The 21,052-nt window shown below is 43.3% G+C and overlaps 2 protein-coding genes across 2 annotated transcripts in view; one reads left to right on the top strand and one right to left on the bottom strand.

Annotated features, from left to right (window-relative positions):
• ZDHHC2 (zDHHC palmitoyltransferase 2) overlaps positions 1-21,052 on the bottom strand; it is a 95,680-nt gene that overhangs the window by 3,642 nt on the left and 70,986 nt on the right. Inside the window, exons 10-11 of the mRNA XM_088478745.1 lie at positions 15,156-15,248; positions 12,465-12,577 (exon numbers count right to left, since the gene is read on the bottom strand). Coding sequence (XP_088334871.1) covers positions 12,465-12,577; positions 15,156-15,248 — 206 coding nt within the window. The remainder of the gene's footprint in view (positions 1-12,464; positions 12,578-15,155; positions 15,249-21,052) is intronic.
• Positions 1,809-2,867, top strand: LOC148517370 (lamina-associated polypeptide 2, isoforms alpha/zeta-like). Its single transcript, XM_088478781.1, has one exon. The coding sequence runs from the start codon at positions 1,809-1,811 to the stop codon at positions 2,865-2,867; it is 1,059 nt and encodes a 352-aa protein (XP_088334907.1).

Genomic DNA, 21,052 nt, shown 5'->3' with positions numbered 1-21,052 from the left:
GGATGAGACTGCATACTGACCTCCACTGTACTAGGATGAGACTGCATACTGACCTCCACTATACGAGGATGAGACTGCATACTGACCTCCACTATACGAGGATGAGACTGCATACTGACCTCCACTATACGAGGATGAGACTGCATACTGACCTCCACTGTACTAGGATGAGACTGCATACTGACCTCCACTATACGAGGATGAGACTGCATACTGACCTCCACTATACGAGGATGAGACTGCATACTGACCTCCACTATAGGAGGATGAGACTGCATACTGACCTCCACTATACGAGGATGAGACTGCATACTGACCTCCACTATACGAGGATGAGACTGCATACTGACCTCCACTATACGAGGATGAGACTGCATACTGACCTCAACTATACGAAGATGAGACTGCATACTGACCTCCACTATACTAGGAATGATACTGCATACTGACCTCCACTGTACTAGGATGAGACTGCATACTGACCTCCACTATACGAGGATGAGACTGCATACTGACCTCCACTATACGAGGATGAGACTGCATACTGACCTCCACTATACGAGGATGAGACTGCATACTGACCTCCACTATACGAGGATGAGACTGCATACTGACCTCCACTATACGAGGATGAGACTGCATACTGACCTCCACTATACGAGGATAATACTGCATGCTGACCTCCACTATACGAGGATGAGACTGCATACTGACCTCCACTATACGAGGATGAGACTGCATACTGACCTCCACTATACGAGGATAATACTGCATGCTGACCTCCACTATACGAGGATGAGACTGCATACTGACCTCCACTATACTGTATGTGGATGAGACTGCATACTAACCTCCACTAGACGAGTATGATCTGTTACAGACTGCATACTACCCTCCACTATTCCACTTTTCTCCTTCATCCACTAGGGGACACTGGAGTCTCAATACAATGAGGTATAGGAGTGGGTTAACTGGGATCTGGCACCTTAAAAAAAAAAAAAAAAAAACTAACAGTAGCTAGCTCCTCCCCCTCCATACCCCCCGCCCCCCCCCCCCCCCCCCCCCCCCCAGGCCAGTCTAAAAAAGTGTGCCCTGGGAGCTGGACGTTGATCTCCCGTTTAGGGCTTATTTTAATAGAAAGAATGACCTCCAATCAGCAGGAGGATGGACAGGCAGCCCACTGCCCCTGCCTGTCTACACCGATGGATGCTGCACAAAGGTTTGCGCTGAGGTCTCCTGCTACAGAGACCTCAGTCTCTGGGGAACCCAGATACGCGCTGGTTGCAGCGCTCGTAGCGGGTTCCCATAGCACATGCCCGCCGCCGGCAGCATAGGCAGGGTCAAGGTTAGTGTCATCTGGCTCCCTGGTTAGCAGAGGAGCCAGGACTTTATAATAGGCGGGCATTTCACAGTTGCCGCTCGCGCGGAAGGCGCCATAGCGGGGGGGCGGAGCCTAAGTTTTTTCTTATGCTTCTGCCTCCCATCAGCCTCAGCGCTTCTAAAGAACGCTGAGGGGCCATTTTGGAGCACTACTAAGTGAAGGAGCAGGCTGTGTCTGGAGTCAGGCTAGTACTCAGTTATCAGCCCTTGCTATTATTGTTGCAGCGTTATTCAACTAGCGCTGTACAGGCTCCTTCTCAGTCAGTCATAGGTGCGATTGTGATTACTGCTGTCGTTTTTTTCTGTGTGTGTGTGGTAACAGTAATGTCTACCAAGGGGTCTAAGGCAGCCCAAAATGCCTTTTCCTGCAAGACTTGTGGGGAAAAATTCACACAGGGACAGCCTAATGCTTACTGTGTGATAATTGCATGTCTCAGCCTCAGGACTCTGTTAGTGTGAGCCAGCCTATGTGGTCGGATCAATTAACATCAGTTATATCCAACCTGTCATCTGAGTTGGAAGTAGCTCGCAGAGACAGGGAGAGGCTGAATCAGACAGCAGCTGAACCAGATTGGGCCCGATCTCTAGCAAGATCGGTAGAGGGTCTTACAAAAGCAATGTCCCAGGCTCCCTCTGCATCTACTCAGGTCCTTAGTAAAAGGTTGATTCATAATCCCCTACATTGGGATGAATCAGATGAAGAGGATGTTCAGGACCAAGAGGAGGGGGAAGTGCAGGAGGAAGAGGTTCAGATTACTGAGGAAATTGAACCTGCTTCACAAGGGGTAGAGGCCTTGATTACAGCAGTACGACAGGTGTTACATGTGGAGGAGGTAGAGGTAACTGCAAAACCGTCTATTTTTGGTAAAAGGGTTAAGCAGTCCGTTACCTTTCCAGCATCGGAGGAGCTGGATGATATTCTCTCTATTGCATGGAAACACCCAGATAAGAGATTTCAAATGAACAAGAAATATCTCTCTTATTACCCCTTTCCGCAGGACAGTAGGAGATTGTGTGAAACTCCTCCTGTGGTAGACCCATCAGTAGCCCGTCTTTCTAAAAAGACAGTACTTCCAGTGCCGGGTGCTGTTGCTTTAAAAGAGACCTCGGACAGGAAGCTGGAACAGACATTAAAATCTCTATACACTGTAGCAGGGGTTTTGATGCGTCCGGCTCAAGTCTACTGTTGGGTGAACAAAGCCATTGAAAATTGGGCTTTGCAGCTAGCGGAAGGGATTCGGTCCGGTGCACAACCCGATGACCTCATTCAGTTAGCTGAGCAGATTGCAGAGTCAGCTGCATTCCTGGGGGAAGCGTCAAAGGACATTTGCAGTTTATCCGCCAGATCTTCAGCATTGGCTGTGTCAGCTAGAAGGGCTCTGTGGTTGCGTCAGTGGCAAGCAGACGCAGAGTCTAAGAGAGCAGTCGAGGCTCTTCCTTTTACAGGGGAGGTTCTTTTCGGCTCGGAATTAGATAAGTGGATCTAACAAGCTACAGGTGGAAAGTCCACTTATTTACCATCTGCTACCCCTCCTACCAAAAGACCCTCGGCAAGTCCGTCCTTTCGGTACTTTCATGCCCCTGGGAGATTTAGAGGGCGTGCCAGAGGAGGCCCAGCGTTCTCCAGGGGTACCAGAGGCCTGGGTAGAGCATTGTCTGCAGCTGCCTCCAGCTCACTGCAGGATAAAGCAGCTGCAAAGCCTACCGCATGACGTTCTCCCTTCTCATTTGGGGGACCCCAGAGTAGGGGTTCGGTTCCTACGTTTCAAGGACATTTGGAACCAGTCTTGTCAGGACGCCTGGGTTCGGGATGTCATTGTTCAGGGACTAAAGCTGGATTTCAGAATACAGCCTCCCTCTCGTTTTTTCAAGACAGGTTTACATCAGGTTACGGAAAAACGTGTAGCTATCCAGGAGGCAATAGAAAAACTGTTATTGTCTCAGGTAATAGTGAAGGTTCCATCCCACCAGAAATGTCAAGGGTTTTATTCCAGTTTGTTCGTTGTGCCCAAGCCGGACGGCTCCATGGGGCCCATCCTCAATCTCAAGGAATTAAACCCTTATCTGTGAGTCTTCAGATTCAAAATGGAATCTCTCCAATCCGTGATTGCGAGTCTCGAGAAAGACGAGTTTTTAGTGTCCCTCGACATAAAGGATGCTTATCTCCATATACCGATATGGCCCCCTCATCAGGTTTATCTTCGTTTTGCAATACTAGACTCGCATTTTCAATTTCAGGCCCTGCCTTTCGGTCTTTTGTCAGCACCAAGGGTGTTTAAAAAGATTATGGCAGAAATGATGGCCCTGCTGCATCGTCAAGGTATTGTCATTGTTCCGTATTTGGCCAATCTCTTGATAAAGGCCTCGTCACGGGATCGCCTGTTAAAGGACATTCATTTAACGCAGAGTGTTCTCTTACAACACGGATGGATCCTAAATTTCAAGAAATCCTCCCTGATCCCCACCCAACGCCTGCTTTTTCTGGGAATGATACTAGACACAAGGGAATAAAAAGTATTTTTGTCCCAGACCAAGGTTGCCCCCATTCAGCACCTGGTGCGCATGGTTTTACAGCATCGCTGGGTGTCGGTACATCTCTGTATCCGTCTTCTCGGGAAAATGGTAGCATCTTTCGAGGCGATACAATACGCAAGATTTCACGCCCGAACCTTTTCAGTTAGATCTTCTTTCCCAGTGGTCAGGGTCCCACCTGTTTCTACTCAGAGGGTTCTTTTGGCGCCGCAAACACGAACATCCCTCATATGGTGGATGAATCCCTCTCACCTGTTGGCGGGAAGATTTGCGAGGTGGGATTGGATACTCCTCACCACGGACGCAAGCCTAAGAGGGTGGGGAGCAGTGACCCTGGGAAAGCATTTTCAGGGGCTCTGGACTCAACGGGAAGCAAGTCTATCCATAAATGTGCTGGAGTTGAGAGCAGTGTTTTATGCCGTTCAGAAGGCGCAGCCCATATTGAGGGGTCAGGCGATCCGAGTTCAGTCAGACAATGCCACGGCGGTGGCCTATATAAACAAACAAGGCGGCACAAAAAGCAGAGCCGCTATGAGGGAGGTAAGCAGGATTTTGATATGGGCAGAGGAATTTGCAGTAGCAATTTCTGCAATATTCATACCGGGAGTAGAGAACTGGGAGGCCGACTATCTCAGTCGGCAGAACATCCATCCGGGGGAATGGTCCCTGAAGCCTCAGGTGTTCCATCAACTGACTCTGAGGTGGGGCTGTCCGCAAGCCGATCTCATGGCGTCAAGAGTAAATCACCAGTTACCAGTCTTCTACTCCAGGACAAACGATCCTCAAGCTGCGGCGGTGGACGCACAGTCAGCTCCGTGGCCCTTCCATTACATCTACGTCTTCCCTCCGTTTCCTCTCATTCCACGCTTGCTCCAGAGAATCAAGCGAGAAAGAGTCAAGGTACTACTAGTAACACCAGATTGGCCCAGGCGAGCGTGGTACTCGCAAATACAAAATCTGTTAATAGACGAACCTTGGCCCCTACCCCTTCAGGAGGATTTTCTTCTGCAGGGGCCCTTCGTTTATCAGAGCTTACGGCGGCTTCGTTTAATGGCTTGGCTACTGAAAGGGCCGTCCTCAGAAGCAAGGGGATCCTGTCCAGCATGATTCACACTATGCTGCGGGCCAGGAAGGTTGTCACCTCTCAGCATTACGATCGCATATGGAAGGCTTATGTTGTTTGGTGCGAGAGACGGAATTACCCTCCAGCAGTTTTTAGGACATCACGTCTCCTCCTTTTATCTTCAGGCCGGTCTAACAGCGGGCCTTCGTCTAGGTTCCTTAAAGGTACAGATATCTGCATTGTCAATTTTCTTTCAGAGGAAATTGGCCTTGCTTCCAGATGTTCAGACCTTTTTACAAGGAGTCATCAGAATTCAACCTCCTTTCGTACCGCCCACTGCACCTTGGGATTTGGATTTAGTTTTAACGTTCCTTCAGTCTGAAACCTTTGAGCCTTTACACAGGGTAGAAATGAAGTATTTAACCCGGAAGGTGGTTCTGCTGTTGGCGCTCGCCTCAGCAAGTCGAGTGTCGGAGCTCAGTGCCTTATCCTGTCGTCCCCCCTTCCTCATTTTTCATGAGGATAGGGCGGAGTTGCGCACGCAGAAATCCTTTCTTCCCAAGGTAGTGACTGCTTTTCATATAGTGGTCCCGGTTTTCAAAGAAGATTCTCCAAATTCAAAGTTATTGGATGTAGTCAGGGCTCTTAAGATTTACGTGGACCGGACGGCTTCCTTCCGTAAATCTGACGCTTTATTAGGTTTGATTTGGCCCGTCCAGGTTGGCCGGCGTCCAAACAAACCATTTCAAGATGAATTCGCCTGGCTATCAGACAGGCTTATGTGGTGGCTTCCAGACAACCACCTAGTACCATAACCGCTCATTCAACACGCTCGGTAGGTCCTTCATGGGCGGCTGCTCGGGAGGTTTCATTAAATCAACTTTGCAGAGCAGCTACTTGGTCGGGAAAGCATACTTTCCTTAAGTTTTATCGATTTGATACTTTTGCGGCCTCCGCTTCTGAGTTTGGTCGTGCAGTACTGCAGGGTTCTCAGCGCTCTCTCACCCGGGATGTAAGCTCTGGGACGTCCCCATTGTATTGAGACTCCAGTGTCCCCTAGTGGATGAAGGAGAAAATAGGATTTTGGTACTTACCGATAAATCCCTTTCTCCGATTCCACAGGAGACAGTGGACGCCCTCCCTGCGCTGTTCTTTTCTGCAAGATGCTACAGTTGTTGCATTAGGTCGTTTGATTGGTCCGTTACCGTTTTTCTGTCTCCTTCTCCTTACTTCCAGCTCTCCTCGGGCACAGTTATTTTTAGACTGGCTTGGGGGGGTATAGAGGGGGAGGAGCTAGCTAGTTAGTTTTTTTTTTTTTTAAGGTGCCAGCTCCCAGTTAACCCACTCCTATACCCCATTGTATTGAGACTCCAGTGTCCTCTGTGGAATCGGAGAAAGAGATTTATTGGTAAGTACCAAAATCCTATTTTTGGAGTTTACCATTAAATATTTAGTATAATTGGACATCTTTAAAGACTGTAACATTCATCACGACATAAACAGAAATGTGTAATTCTTGTTACAAAGGAATGCATTTACATTTGTGAGGAAAAGTATGACTAAAAAACCAATGACACATATATAAAGCTTTATAACTGCAAAACAAACACAAATAGGTGACATAAATATGTGAAATATATTGTTAAACATATAATTAATTACTAAGATAGAAGGAAAGTGTGGAAGTTCTGACATTAAAGTTGGGAACCAGTATATAACAAGTAAAAAATACATATTTGTGTGTATATTACTCTATACACTTTCACAAATATTAGTGTATTGGATGAGAGAGATGTAAAAACTATTCTCCTGGCACCATTTGCTATCTCCCCAGTACCCTGTCTCCTGACATCTTCCACTTGCCCTTTATACGCTGCCCCCGACACTCTCCCCCCCTCACCTTTTAAAAGAATAAATAAGATATATTATATGGGAGAAACAATAAAACACAGGTCCAGCCAAAACCAGGACAGCTGGAGACCAAAGAGTTCAGATAACACAATTTATTTGTATGAGGGGATCATATCCAGTTGTGTTTTACCTTTACTGAACGTTATACAATTCATTACACAATGTATGGAGGTATTATCAGACAGGTGAGTGCTTAGTTTGAGTATATGGATAGAATTTTAAACTATATTTTAAAGATAAATCTAAATAAAATCTAAAAGCTAAATAAATAAAATAGATTAAATTCCAACCCTAAAACCCAGTATTGCAAAATTGACAACAGTGTAACATTGCCCTTTAAAATGCTCTTAATTACTGCTAAACATACACAATTCATGTATAATATGAATGGTATCCGGATGCTGACTTCACCCTGAATACCAATAAAATGATAATAACAAATTGGTTGTACAGTGTAAGCTAGAAGAACACCATAGGTTTTACTGCCTGTCAGACAAGGAAATGTGTAATTTGGGTGTAAGTGTCCCTTGACTGCAGGACGTCAGTGCTCACCACATGTATTCATTTGTGTGCAGCACAGAGCCGCTAACAATTTCTTCTAGATATCTGATTTTCACACAGAGGCACAAATCATTCTGTGTAAGGTTATTATTAATGCCAGCAGGGACATTAACCACTTCTAGGGCATCCAGGTAACCACTTACTTCCATCCTGATAGACACAGACTAAATACCAGTCTATGACATGTAAAGTACTTGTGCCATTTGGGATGTGCTTTATATTTTAAACAGTAGACACCTACATAAAGTCACATCTTATACCCCTTTTACACCGTAGCTAAAACCCGGGTTATTGCAGGGTTAACCCGGGCAGCTCCCTGGTGTAAAAGGGGAGAGGATTGGATCGCTGGGTTGAGTGACCCGGCAATCCAACCCAGGCAACTAGCAGGGTTTAACATGGGCGTAGCCCGTGAAACCCTGCTGTGAGAACAGCGCACTCCGGGTCACGATGACCTGGAGTGCACTGCTAGCCGGACGATTGGACCGGCTTCAGTGGCGCTTGGTTATGACGTCATCTCCAAGCGACCACTTTCACTCCGGAAAAGCCGGGTCTATGCAGACCCGACTGCGGTGTGAGCGGCGCCGACTCGGGAATATCCCGAGTCGGCGCCGCCAAAATTCCGGGTCTGATCCGGATAGGAACTTTGATCCAGCTCCGGGTCAGACCCGGAATTTAGGTGGAAAAGGGGTATAAGATAGAATAGCATAGCTATTTTAGGATACTGCAGAATATTTTTTTAAATTAAAACTTTTTTTTTGAAATGATACAAAATGACGACTAAATTCTATATAAATGGGTAGTGTTGCTTGTGTGTGACTAGCCATGAGTGACCATCATGAAGTATGGGTGCACAAGCTAAACCTGTGAATTTATTTACAACTGAAACATGATGCAGAATGAAGGTGTTTCCAATGATTTGCTTAGCAAAGCGCTGGCCGGTTGTTTTTGTTTAGCCAGCATAGAAAAGACATGGGCTGGGAGACTGAATAAGTAGCACAATACAGACTGCAGAGCTCTGCACTGCGGAGGTTAAGGTTACACACACGGAAACTAATTAGAGCGCCACAATACTGACATCATGGTATGGCATTACATGCACCCATGACCTTCTGACCCTCTTGCTAGCAACTAAATCCATGACCCAATTTAATAATGGTAGAATTAGAAATAATCAGCCTTTTTATGTTTTACAACTCCACTAATTCAATCAATTAAACATCATGGGAATGATGTCTGTGAGACATACCAATCTCTCCTTCACTGAACAAATGCCTCAATTACAGTTTATCACCTCCCACATAATAATACAGATAATGAGATATTAAACATAAATGATACAAGGTGACTTTATGGGGATATTTCTATCACAGTATATCCTTCCTCTGGCACTGTTGCAGCAGAAATACTCAAAAGTTATAATATGCCCCTAAATATTATGGCATGTGCACCTAAATAATGCCAGTACTACTGCACTTTATCATTTGCTTTATTGTTTTAAATTCCTTAAGCTTATTTCATATGTAAAGTAACAGAGTAATACCACTTTCAGACCAGCCGGGGCTTTGAACCCTGCTTTTTGCTGGATCATTTAGCACAGGTTGGACCCGGATCACAGCGCCAACACCCATTTCACACTGCACCTTGGTCTCGGGTTATTCCCGGGTCGACCCCTTTCACACAGAACCCGTGTCAGCCCTGCCAAATGTGTGAGTCATTAGAAGTGGACGTTTTGTTACAGGCTCACAAAGATGAGTCATGAAAAGTAGGTGTCAGCACTCCTGAACCACCAATGAGATACTTCTACTTTAACCCGAGTTGAATAACTCTGAAATGGGCACCCGAGGCCTGGCGTACCTGAAGATATCTGTAAAATATCTGTAAACTGTACAGTGAGGAAAATAATTTTCCAGTTTCAGTTGTTAAATGTTTTAAGTTAGTTATATTGATAAATCTGACAGGGTACTAACAGCAAAAGTTCAACCAGAACATGGCGCATTGAAATTTTCCCATCTAAACTAGTCTACTATTACCCCATAATGGAGTGTCCCGATTGTACTCCTGGCCCACTAAGAAACCATGCATCAATGACCAAATTTCTGCTGCCTGATTGAGAAAGGTATGATTATCCGGGCTTTTTACCCACAAGGAGGAACTACCTCATTGTACATCCCGTTTGTTCACCCAGAAAGCCGGCCAGGGTTACCCCTTGGGAACTAGTCATCCATTCAATCACATGCGACAATTGTGTTGCCAAGTATAGTAGTATGATCGCAAATTGGGAAGGCAACCTACCATTCTCTTTGGTCTCCATAATGTGCCTAATTTGACTCTGGCTCTCATATCATTCCAAACAAAAGAAAAATAATTTTATTGTTAATTTGAAATATATGACTGGGAATATATACCGGAGAGTGCTGTAAAATATCGAGGTATTTGGGTTGTAGGATCATTTTAAAACAAAGTTATCCTGCCATTTACTGTGAGCTACAATTTCTTCCACAAATGTGGTCTAATAAGTATTTAAAACGACCAGACCAACCTGACCTCTTAGCTTCATATGCATCGCATTGCGAGTGCGCGAACCAGTGCAAAAGATCGGGAAGCGTTCGCTCATTGCGCATAGACTGCCCAGCTGAATGAGTGACAGGAGAAGCCGTTTGTGGGTGGTGACGGGCAGGCCGCTAGAAACGGGGGAGTGGAGGTGCGAACGCAGGCGTGCCTGAGTGTCTCAATGCCATTTCAGAGGCGTGCATAATTAAAAGGAAGCGTCATAGTACTCGTCACCTGGCTGTTTTTTACACTCATGTGATCGCAGTGCTTGCGGTAGGGTATAGTCAACCTCAAGCGCTGCATTCGCTTCTGATGGTACCCGATGTACCGATGATTGCATACTCTTCCTGGAGATGACGTGCGCTAGTGGGCGTCTTAAGACAGGCTGGTGGGTGTCTGCATACACAAAGTGACCGCACACCAAGACATAGTGGGCGTGCTTATGCCTTGCCGTCACTTAGTCAAATTTGCATACGCTGGGTGCGAAAGAACGCATCTAGCGAGCGGGTCTGAATGAGCTCCTCTGTTCTATTTTTTCAAATTTGAGAAAAATTTTATTATAGTATGTACCATATTGGTATACTCCTTTTTCTATTATCTGCTTATTTGTTTACTAACTGGGTCGTGTTCTTTCCCTATAATGAGACTTATTTTGAAACATTTACCATATTTTGTGTATTTTCCTTTTGTTGTATGATGTTGGGTATGACAGCCAGCGGTTGAAATACCGACGCCGGCATCTCGATCGTACAGAATCCCGACAGAGTGAAGTAAGTACCTTAACCCACTCCCCCCCTAACCCTCCTTTGGTGGTGCCTAACCCTAACCCACCCTCCCCGCAGCCTAACCCTAACCCTTCCCAGGGAATGCCAAACCCTAAACCTAACCCTCCCCCCATCCCCGGGCTAAGTGTAATACTTACCTGCAGCCTTGCTGTCGGGATGCCAGACGTCGGTATCCTTATATGTTTGGCATTGCGGCACTGGCATTATGCCGGGCATCGGGATCCCGTCTGCCGGCATCTTAAACGTATCCCGTTGTATGATGTCTTCATTTTTGTTATTGAAATTTTTAATAAAAACACTTGATTTAGTCAAATTAGATCAACCCAATTTTTCCAGTTTTATTAAAATTTAAGCAATTCAAGTCCAGTGAATAACACGAGATGGTAAACAGGTAATAGAGAAACTGCTGGAGGTTAAGAAAAAGTTTAGGTTCGCAAAACCTGAAAAATAGTGTAAGTGTCAGAGTTATAAAAAAAAAGGCCTCCTTCAGGGAGCATGTAATGGGTTAAGAATTTACAGCTGTTCTGCAGTCATGAAAATAAATATTTGGTTCATCAAGCCGGGTTTTTGCACGCCATCGTGTAGGCGAAAGGATCCTTCTCAGTGTTTGAGGTTTATTTACTAAGAACTTCCCCGAACAGTATTTGATTTCTATTGTAGAAAGAATGCCAGAAGTGTGTTTGGTGGTTATAACTGGAAAAGATTGCTAGTTTGATGGGTCACAACTGTAGATTATATTTTGTTAAACAAGATAATTTTATGATTACTTTTTTTTTTATCTCCAACTGTTTGTTTGTTCTATGCTTTTATTTCAGAGTACATTGAAACACTAAACTGGAATAAAAACTGGAAAAATCAGGGTGTTCTAAAACTATGTACGAGTAGTGTAGGTCCAGATAAAGATGTTAAGTTGCAAGAAAAAGGACTTCCCTGTGTATGCACGGTAAGGATCTGCCTTGCCATTCAGGCATAATATATTATCATTCAGTCTTGGAGCATTCTGTTGTTTTGGTTGTCAGAATGTACAGTACACAGCCAGCATATTAATAAAGTGAACACCCTGCCCATGTTTCATGTGTTATGTACACATGTTACCTTGGAGCTCCAGTGGCGGAAGTATAAATTTTGCTCTCCCCTGTCAAAACAGTTTCTGGTGATTTTTGTACCCTCTTTGCTATATAATGAATACAATACTGTATGTATTTATTAATTAGTGAAGAGAGAAACTAGACCCTGGTTTTGTAATCAATCCCTTCCTAAGGGCAAGGAGACATTGGTGATTTTTGTACCCTCTTTATTTTTACCATACAGCCAGCCAGAGTCATTCTCTGCTAAACAGCACTGCAGCCCAGCACCCGCCCACGGTCTGCCCGTCCCCGCAGCAGTCCGCCCGAGGTCCTCACCTCTCGCTGATTTAATCGGCACACTGTTGACGGATCTGGTCTTAGCAGTCAGCACCCATGCCGCCGGCCGGTCCTCACAGCAGTCTGTGCGTGACCCGCAGCCTCACCTCACCGCAGGGGCTGCAGGGACTATTGTTACACCTCTGTGTAGCTCTATGTTGTCTCAGTATTATATGTATATTTCATTGATTTTCTTTTCCAATTGTTTTCCATATAATTACAGTTTTAATGTGACGTTATTTCAGGGACATGAATAGTATCCACAAACGGACAGCTTACCAAGTTTCCCCTTGTCACCATTACAGCTGCTCTCAGTCCAGGACTGGGTGTCAGTCAGGAGATGGCTCTTAGACTCACGGAGAGGTTTAGCTGGGAATGGATGGTTCTCAATACTGATAAGGCAAAGGTTAAACTTAAATGTCATGTCACCAAGTATAATGCAATAAGTACATAATAAAATACACATTGAACAGCAGATTTCCAAACGTTGTACATATACAGACATCAAAAGGTAAAATGTACAATATATAATTATCTCCATATGCAGTTAGTTCTACTGTCATAGTAGTGCGCCATTTGGGTCAGTGGTACGCTTTAAGTGCTCGATTCAGACCCGCTTGCTAGATGCGTTCACTCGCTCGTCAGCTAACTAACAGCAAGGCAGGCGATCACACGGCAAGGCATTAGCACGCCCACTAGGTCTTAGCATGCAATCGCATTGTGTATGCAGACGCCCACCAGCCTGTCTTAAGATGCCCACTTGCACACGTCATCTCCAGGAAGTGTATGCAACCATTGGTAACATCGAGTACCATCGGATGCATACGCCGCACCTGTGGTTGACCATACCCTACCGCAAGCACTGCGAGTGATTTAGTGTAAAATTCTGCCAAGTGACGTGTACTATGACGCTGCCTCTTACTTATGCACGCCTCCGAAACTACGTTAAGACGCTCAGGCACGACTGCGTTCACACCTCCACTCCCCCGTTTCATCGGCCAGCCCCTGTCACCACCCACAAACGGCTTCTCCTGTCACTCATTCAGCCAGGCTGTCTATGGGCAGCGAGCGAACGCTTCCCGATCGCTCGGTCTGGTTCGCGCACATGCACTGCGATACACATGCGCAGATTGCAAACATCGGCTGGCTGCGTGTGAACGCATCCTAGCGAGCTTGTCTGAATCGGGCCCTAAGTTCAATTAACTATATTCAAAATATGAGTATTCCTGCCATGGAAATAACTTCATAATCATACATTGCATGTTCACCCCTCTGTAACTGTCTTAAGACCAGTCAGGTAGCTTATCCTCATGTTAGTGCCTGCTGGCACATGTACAATATCTCTGTTCGGCACATGGCATTGCTTGGTGCAGGGCAGGGAGGAGCAGATGCGTAGCTTCATCTTAGCATGACCAGGTATTGAGCTGGACTGGAGCGGTTTCTGGTAGTGGCAGCAGTGGTGCTTTGAGCACCAGCTAGCCAACAGGCATATCCAAATCTGGTGTGACAGCTTGGGGGAGGGGGTGGGGGATTAGCACCATCCCACCAGTCACTGTATTGGGCTACACACAAAAATCCCCACTCACCCCTAAATAAACTGACCCCAATAAGTCTGCATTCCATTATCAGTTGGGGGCTGGGAGCACTTATAGAAAAGTCCACAGCAAACAAACTTTCATACATTTAAAAAATTCGGCATCCAATGAATAAAGCATCTTTTTTTAAAAATTAACCGGTTACATCATTGGATAGATAACAGGAGAGGTATTGCAGTGTTACTAATAGATTTGGAAACTCCCTCTAGCAATCCTGTGTTTGCCCCTGCACATAAAGTAATGGCTGGCATATATCATGCAATGGTACTGTATGGATGCAGTGTAGCATGTGATAGTATAGGTTTCAGAGAGAGGCACAAAAATCACTTTTAAAGCAAAGTCTAATTTGTCCTAAAACATTTCTTCTTTACATACTGGCAATTGGACAGTTCCCTAGATAAGAGGTGGCCAACACGGTCCTCAGGGTTTACATTTTCCATACAATCAAGCTGGTGCACATTCATTACCAAATGTCACAATTTAAAAGATGTGGCACCTTCGTTCATTAGTGACACATTCTAAAGATCCACGGGTGGCTTGGAAAACACGATCTTCAGGCCGCTTGGCCACCCCTGCCCTAGATCATCAACTATATTGTGTTGTTAATGTCTTTTACCCTGTATATTCTGTTTTGTAAGGAAAACATAGAATCCTTTCCTAATGTATGCTTTCTTTATGCTTTTGTTTTGTTGCTTGGTCCAACACGTGGGTTGAAAAAAATGGGTCTTCAGATCCGGTCCCGGTGATTCTCGAGTCCCGGTAATTCTTGGGTCCTAGCATTTTAGCAAACTTACTGCAATTACAATCTTCTAATCTAATTGTTAATCATAACATACAAATTATATTTTAATAAAGATAATGATAAAAATAGTGATAACTTAGCGGGGAATTCAATTAGCCCCGTTAATTTAACAGGGATGAAAAATGGAGATTAACACCCAGAACAATTCAACTCCAGACCTGTTTTTCACACAAGATCCTTTGTAACAGCTGTTAAAAGGGACAAATCATAGAATCCATGACAAGTTCACAGATCTATGCATTAACAGGCTAGTTAACAGGGATTTATTTTCGAGTCTTATCAGACAAAAAAAAAAAAAATCACAGATAAGGGCAGCCTTCGGGGCTAACTGAATAGCCCTGGGGGATCAATTGGCTTGCGGTAAATGACAGCGGTTAATTGAATTCCCCCTTTAATCTGACATAAATAAACAAGTTATCTGCGCAGTTGCTTCTCAAGGAGACAGTGACACTATTGGCTAACCCTATACACTGGGTGTTGTGGCGTTTAAGCGGCACTGTTTTAGTACATGGCTATTTCACGACTACTAAACAAGAAAAGATTAATTTCATGAGAAATAAAAAAAATCCCTACCTTTTTGTTGCTATATTGGTTCCTGTTGGTGTAGATGCTTGTTCTAGATCCTGGTTCACAAGACATGTAGGGAACGAGCAGCCATCACCTAGGCTTCAATTTAAAGAAAAACGTACTTAATAGATCTGTATAAAAAAAGATAACAATATAAACTCTTTATATAACAATGCGCCTAAAAAAAAGCATAAAAGTGAAACGTGATATAAAATCATTAGTGTACTACTGCATCCGGTTTATAGGTAATTATTCTAACCATAAATTCACCCATGAATGCTAGGTATTAAAATATGTACGCAAATATATAAAAACCCTATTATATTAAGTGTTAATAATCTCTAAAGTTTATAGATTCAGGAGACCAGAATAGTTTAAAGATGTAAATATTTGTATAAATCAGAAATATATAACTTAATTTATCTAGCTTACTATAAGTAAAACATCTAACCCAGAAAATCATGAAGCCTGCACTTGATTTTATTATTTCATTACTAATTGTATATTTCTAAATATGTGCACGCTCCTCAATAAAGAAAAAATAAACAAAAAAATAAATCCAACTCACCAAAACTATTGGATTTGAAAAGAATTCTCTGCATGAGTTCTGAACGACTGAACTTATTTAAAACTGAAAAGTTTTATAACCATGAAAAACATCGATCATATTTAAGTAAAAGATAATTAATGTTACACTACCAGCTCAGCCTGTGGGGTTACAACTGCTATAAAATATATTTCTGTTGTGAGAATGTGACTGAATTACAAGTTTAGTAGACACAGTGTTGATTAATAGAACCATACATCCACAGACAATTCTATGGGGGAGATTTATCAAAGCTTGGAGTGGAGAGAGATAAGATAAAGAAGTAACCAATCCACTCATAACTGTCACCTTACAGGCGATGGCCGGGATGCACTAAAGGAAAAATGCGGTAAAAAAAACATTTGCAGGGTTTTTACCGCATTTTCATATGTACTAAACCCCCCCGCCCGATTTTCAATGTGGAGGGTAACACCAGGTTTTTCTGGCGTTACCTTATGTGGAGGGTAACACCAGCCTATGGGCTTCTTACCGTATCCTGCTCCTTTGTCGTCTCTAAGCACCACCTCAACCTCACCTCATCATCGGCGGCTACTTCAGATGAAAATTTGCGTTCAATCATAAGAAGCCGCCGATGTTTGGCCTATATAGGTGGGAAAACGCGTTACAAAGGAGATCTGAATAGCCAGCCGGGTTCATGATAAGCTCTTCATTTTATACAGACTATTTCCAGTGGAGATCCGAACTGCATTGTGGAGATAGTGGCAGTGAGAGATAAGAGGATTAAACGTCTATTACTCCAGACCAGTGGAGGATCTGGAACAGCTATCGCACTATAGAAACCGCTGTGACTGCCAATAAATGTAAGGTATCTTAAAGGAATAATTTTTAATATTGGACTGACAATACTAACCCATATGAGCTGGATATGCTTCACTAAGTGCTGTTATAAGGTAATCATATGAGCTGGATATGATATACTAATCAAATGCCAATATATTATAAGATACCTTAAAGGAGCATTGACAATGCTAACCCATATAAGCTGGATACGTATCACTGATCAAGTGCTATACTAACAAACTTTGTTCATATATTATAACTAGAGGACTTAAATAATGTTCTATTTAGAATAAATTGCCAAATACTCTTATAGCGGTTCTATTCAAATGGACTCTTATATATATATATATATATATATATATATATACACACACACACTGTATATATGTATATATATATATATATATATATATATATATATATGTGTGTGTATTTTTATTGATTTTAGTTATAAGGATAATTCTATATTCTACAGCCAGGTGCATAAATATTGGGACATTGACAGAATTTTCATATTTTGGCCTCTATTCACCACCACAATGGCTTTGAAATGTAACAAACAAGATGTGCTTTAACTGCAGACTTTCAGATTTAATTTGAGGGTAATTACATCCAAATCAGGTGAACGGTGTAGGAATTACAACGGTTTCTATATGTGCCTCCCACTTTTTAAGGGGCCAAAAGTAATGGGACAAACTAAACAATCCTAAATCTAACTTTCACTTTTTAATACTTTGTTGCAAATCCTTTGCTGGCAATTACAGCCTGAAGTCTGGAACGCATAGACATCACCAGACGCTGGGTTTCATCCCTGGTGATGCTCTGTCAGGCCTCTACTGCAAATGTCTTCAGTTCCTGCTTGTTCTTGGGGCATTTTCCCTTCAGTTTTGTCTTCATCAAGTGAAATGCATGCTCAATCGGATTCAGGTCAGGGGATTGACTTGGCCATTGCATAACATTCCACTTTTTAGCCTTAAAAAACTCTTTGGTTGCTTTTGCAGTATGCTTCGGGTCATTGTCCATCTGTACTGTGAAGCGCCGTTCAATGAATTCTGAAGCATTTGACTGAATATGAGCATATAATATTGCCCAAAACACTTCAGAATTCATTGTGCTGCTTTTGTCAGCAGTCACATCATCAATAAATACAAGGGAACCAGTTCCATTGGCAGCCATACATGCCCACACCATGACACTACCACCACCATGCTTCACTGATGAGGTGGTATGTTTTGGATCATGAGCAGTTCCTTTCCTTCTCCATACTCTTCTCTTCCCATCTCCCTGGTACAAGTTGATCTTTGTCTCATCTGTCCATAGGATGTTGTTCCAGAACTGTAATGGCTTTTTTAGATGTTGTTTGGCAAACTCTAATCTGGTCTTCCTGTTTTTGAGGCTCACCAATGGTTTACATCTTGTGGTGAACCCTCTATATTCACTCTTGTGAAGTCTTCTCTTGATTGTTGACTTTGACACATATACACCTACCTCCTGGAGAGTGTTCTTGATTTGGCCAAATGTTGTGAAGGGGTTTTTCTTCACCAGGGAAATAATTCTTCTGTCATCCTCCACAGTTGTTTTCCATGGTCTTCCGGGTGTTTTGGTGTTCCTAAGCTCTCCGATGCGTTCTTTCTTTTTAAGAATGTTCCAAACAGTTGATTTGGCCACACCTAATGTTTTTGCTATTTCTCTGATGGGTTTGTTTTGATTTTTCAGCCTAATGATGGCTTGCTTCACTGATAGTGACAGCTCTTTGGATCTCATATTGAGAGTCGACAGCAACTGATTCCAAATGCAAATGTCACACCTAGAATCAACTCCAGACCATTTACCTGCTTAATTGATAATGAAATAATGAGGGAATAGCCCACACCTGTCCATGAAATAGCTTTTGAGTTGATAGTCCCATTACTTAAGGCCCCTTAAAAAGTGGGAGGCACATATAGAAACTGTTGTAATTCCTACACCGTTCACCTGATTGGGATGTAATTACCCTCAAATTAAATCTGAAAGTCTGCAGTTAAAGCACATCTTGTTTGTTTCATTTCAAAGCCATTGTGGTGGTGTCCCAATATTTTTGCACCTGACTGTATGTGTGCATCTTAATAAATTGTCTGTTATTAATTTGTGTTTGAGCAGCGCTTATTTTAAAATAATTTGTTTAAATTTTTTGGGGTACATTTTGAGCAGGTACCCTATAATAGAAGCTGCAGCTCAATGAGAGGTGCAGTCTATGAATTAAGGGCTGGGTAACAATTTATTATAGGAGGAGGAGCCCAGGACTTCCTGCAGAGGTCACCAGCAGGAAGCTCCCGGGGCTAGGAGGGGGAGGAGACCCGCGGAGACCCCCTCACCCGGCGTAAGCAGCTTCGCAAAGGGCAGCTCTTATCGCAAGAGCTGTCCTTTGTGATACTAATCGCATATATTAGTACATACAAGTTTAGTATCGGTGTACTAACCCGCAAGGCTAGTACATCCTGGCCTTTATCTGAAAACTGAAAGTTAGGAGCTGATGGATTGCTACATTTTCTTACTCTATTTTATCTCTCTCCAAGTTTTGCTCGATCTGCTCCTATTTTAAGAATACTCTCCCAGAGAATAATGGTAATTCACATAAGTGTACCTCATGCAATGCTTATGTACTTTGGGCCTGATTCAAACCCGGATGCTATTTCAGCCGCTCGCTGACTAAAATAAAAAATTTAATCATGCGCTTACACTGCGTCGCGTAAAGCCACCCACTAAGTAATAGCGAGCGGCCGCGCTGTGCGCTCGCACCTGTATAAAGACGCCTCTTTGCCACTTGCAACACACGTCATCTCCGGCAGTTGTAGGATTAATCGGGAACATCGAGAGCCATCGGAGCTGCTCGCAGTGCTTGTGGTAGACTTTTCCCACCACAACATTACGAGCAGTTCAGGCTAAAATACAACCCAGTCACGTGTGTAATAACGCTACTTTGCTAATTATGCACACCCATTAAACGCCGTTCTGACGGTTGGGCACGCCTGCGTTCGCACATCCACACCCCAATTTACAAGCACCATCCCCTGTTACCACCCACAAACGGCATTATCTGTCGCTCAAAATAGCGGCCCAACTGCGGGCTACGGGCGAGCAGTTTCCCATCGCAATGACTGATTCGTGCACGCGCATTGCAAATCATACGCATGTGCAGATTGCGAAAAATTGCTCAATGCGAGCGAGCGCAGCATAGCATCCAGGTCTGAATCAGGCCCTTTGTATCTATATTTCAATAGTACAGACACTTTAACAACAACATTGATTTACAGGCCAAAGTAGCAGTCTGAGAGGTAGATGGGAGTAGTTCGGTAGTTCAGGTGTGCTCCTTGATGGGCTATACACCGATATGGAAGATTTTGTTTATGGGTTGGAATCATTTAATTGGGAAGAGGAGCAAAAAGCACAGATGGGATGGGAATGCCCCTTAGTAAGCATTTTTCCACATCAATTTAATGATAACTTGATTCCTACTCATTATCATTGTTAATTAGAAGATTAAAAAAAAAACACTTTTTGCTTTAATATATATCATAGAATGTAATTTTAATAATATAATTGAAATAACGGGAGTATAACTAAATTAAGTCTACAATGTTCTCTTTCGCTCCTCTGTAGTAGGTTGCCATGATTGGAGGGAGGTGTTTCTCTAACATACTGTAGCAGACAGAGAGTGATTGACAGCTAGGCAGACCTTGCCATGTAGAAATGTTCTGTGTAGATAGGTGATTTCATAGACAGGGTCATGGACAGAGCTGTCACAGCAGCTGAAAACATTGTTGTCTCAGCTTAATAACTTGCATCAGATTCCAGTAGGGCATTGTCCTACAGGCGCGGGAGAAATTTCAGCTGTCTATAATTGGAAAGAAAATGCTCTCTAATATTCAATGGCATTCTGTTGACTAGTAGAGCAAGTGCTGACATTGATGACTGTACACCGGAATTTTGCACCACTGTGTACGGCCTGTATCACCGTAAAGCTTGATCTGTGCAAAGTATCACAGAATATTGCTTGTCCCTAGTGTATATTCCAACAATAATATTCTTTTCTTTCTTTCTTTCTTTCTTTCTTTCTTTCTTTCTTTCTTTCTTTCTTTCTTTCTTTCTCTACTATTCTTTTATTCATTTTTATCTTAACTCATGGTGACCATCCGCACCCATGCCCTTGGGTTGAGGAGGTTTTGTTTTATCTAGCCCCACTGCTGCTTAAAATGAAGCTGCAAGGCAAAATCCCCCCAGCAGGAGCTTGTGACTAGAGTCCCAGCACTAGGCTCGTATCTTTCCTATTTCTCCTATTTATTTTTTAGTCATTTTGGTATTTTTACTGGATGTCACTTTAGTAACTACCATTGTGACATGTGGCGGTTATGAGCAGAAGTCAAACACATAGTTTAGTAAAAGTAAACTTTACAACATTACAACATACAATCATTATGTTTAAAGAAGTGCCCAACAAAACAAATGAGGCTTTCTGGTGTCTTTAGGCAATAGGAAT

The sequence above is a fragment of the Taudactylus pleione genome, unplaced genomic scaffold, assembly GCF_031769625.1.
Source record: "Taudactylus pleione unplaced genomic scaffold, aTauple2 ptg000218l, whole genome shotgun sequence".
NCBI classification, from domain to species: Eukaryota; Metazoa; Chordata; class Amphibia; order Anura; family Myobatrachidae; genus Taudactylus; species Taudactylus pleione.
This window is presented reverse-complemented; position numbering and strand designations above follow the sequence as displayed.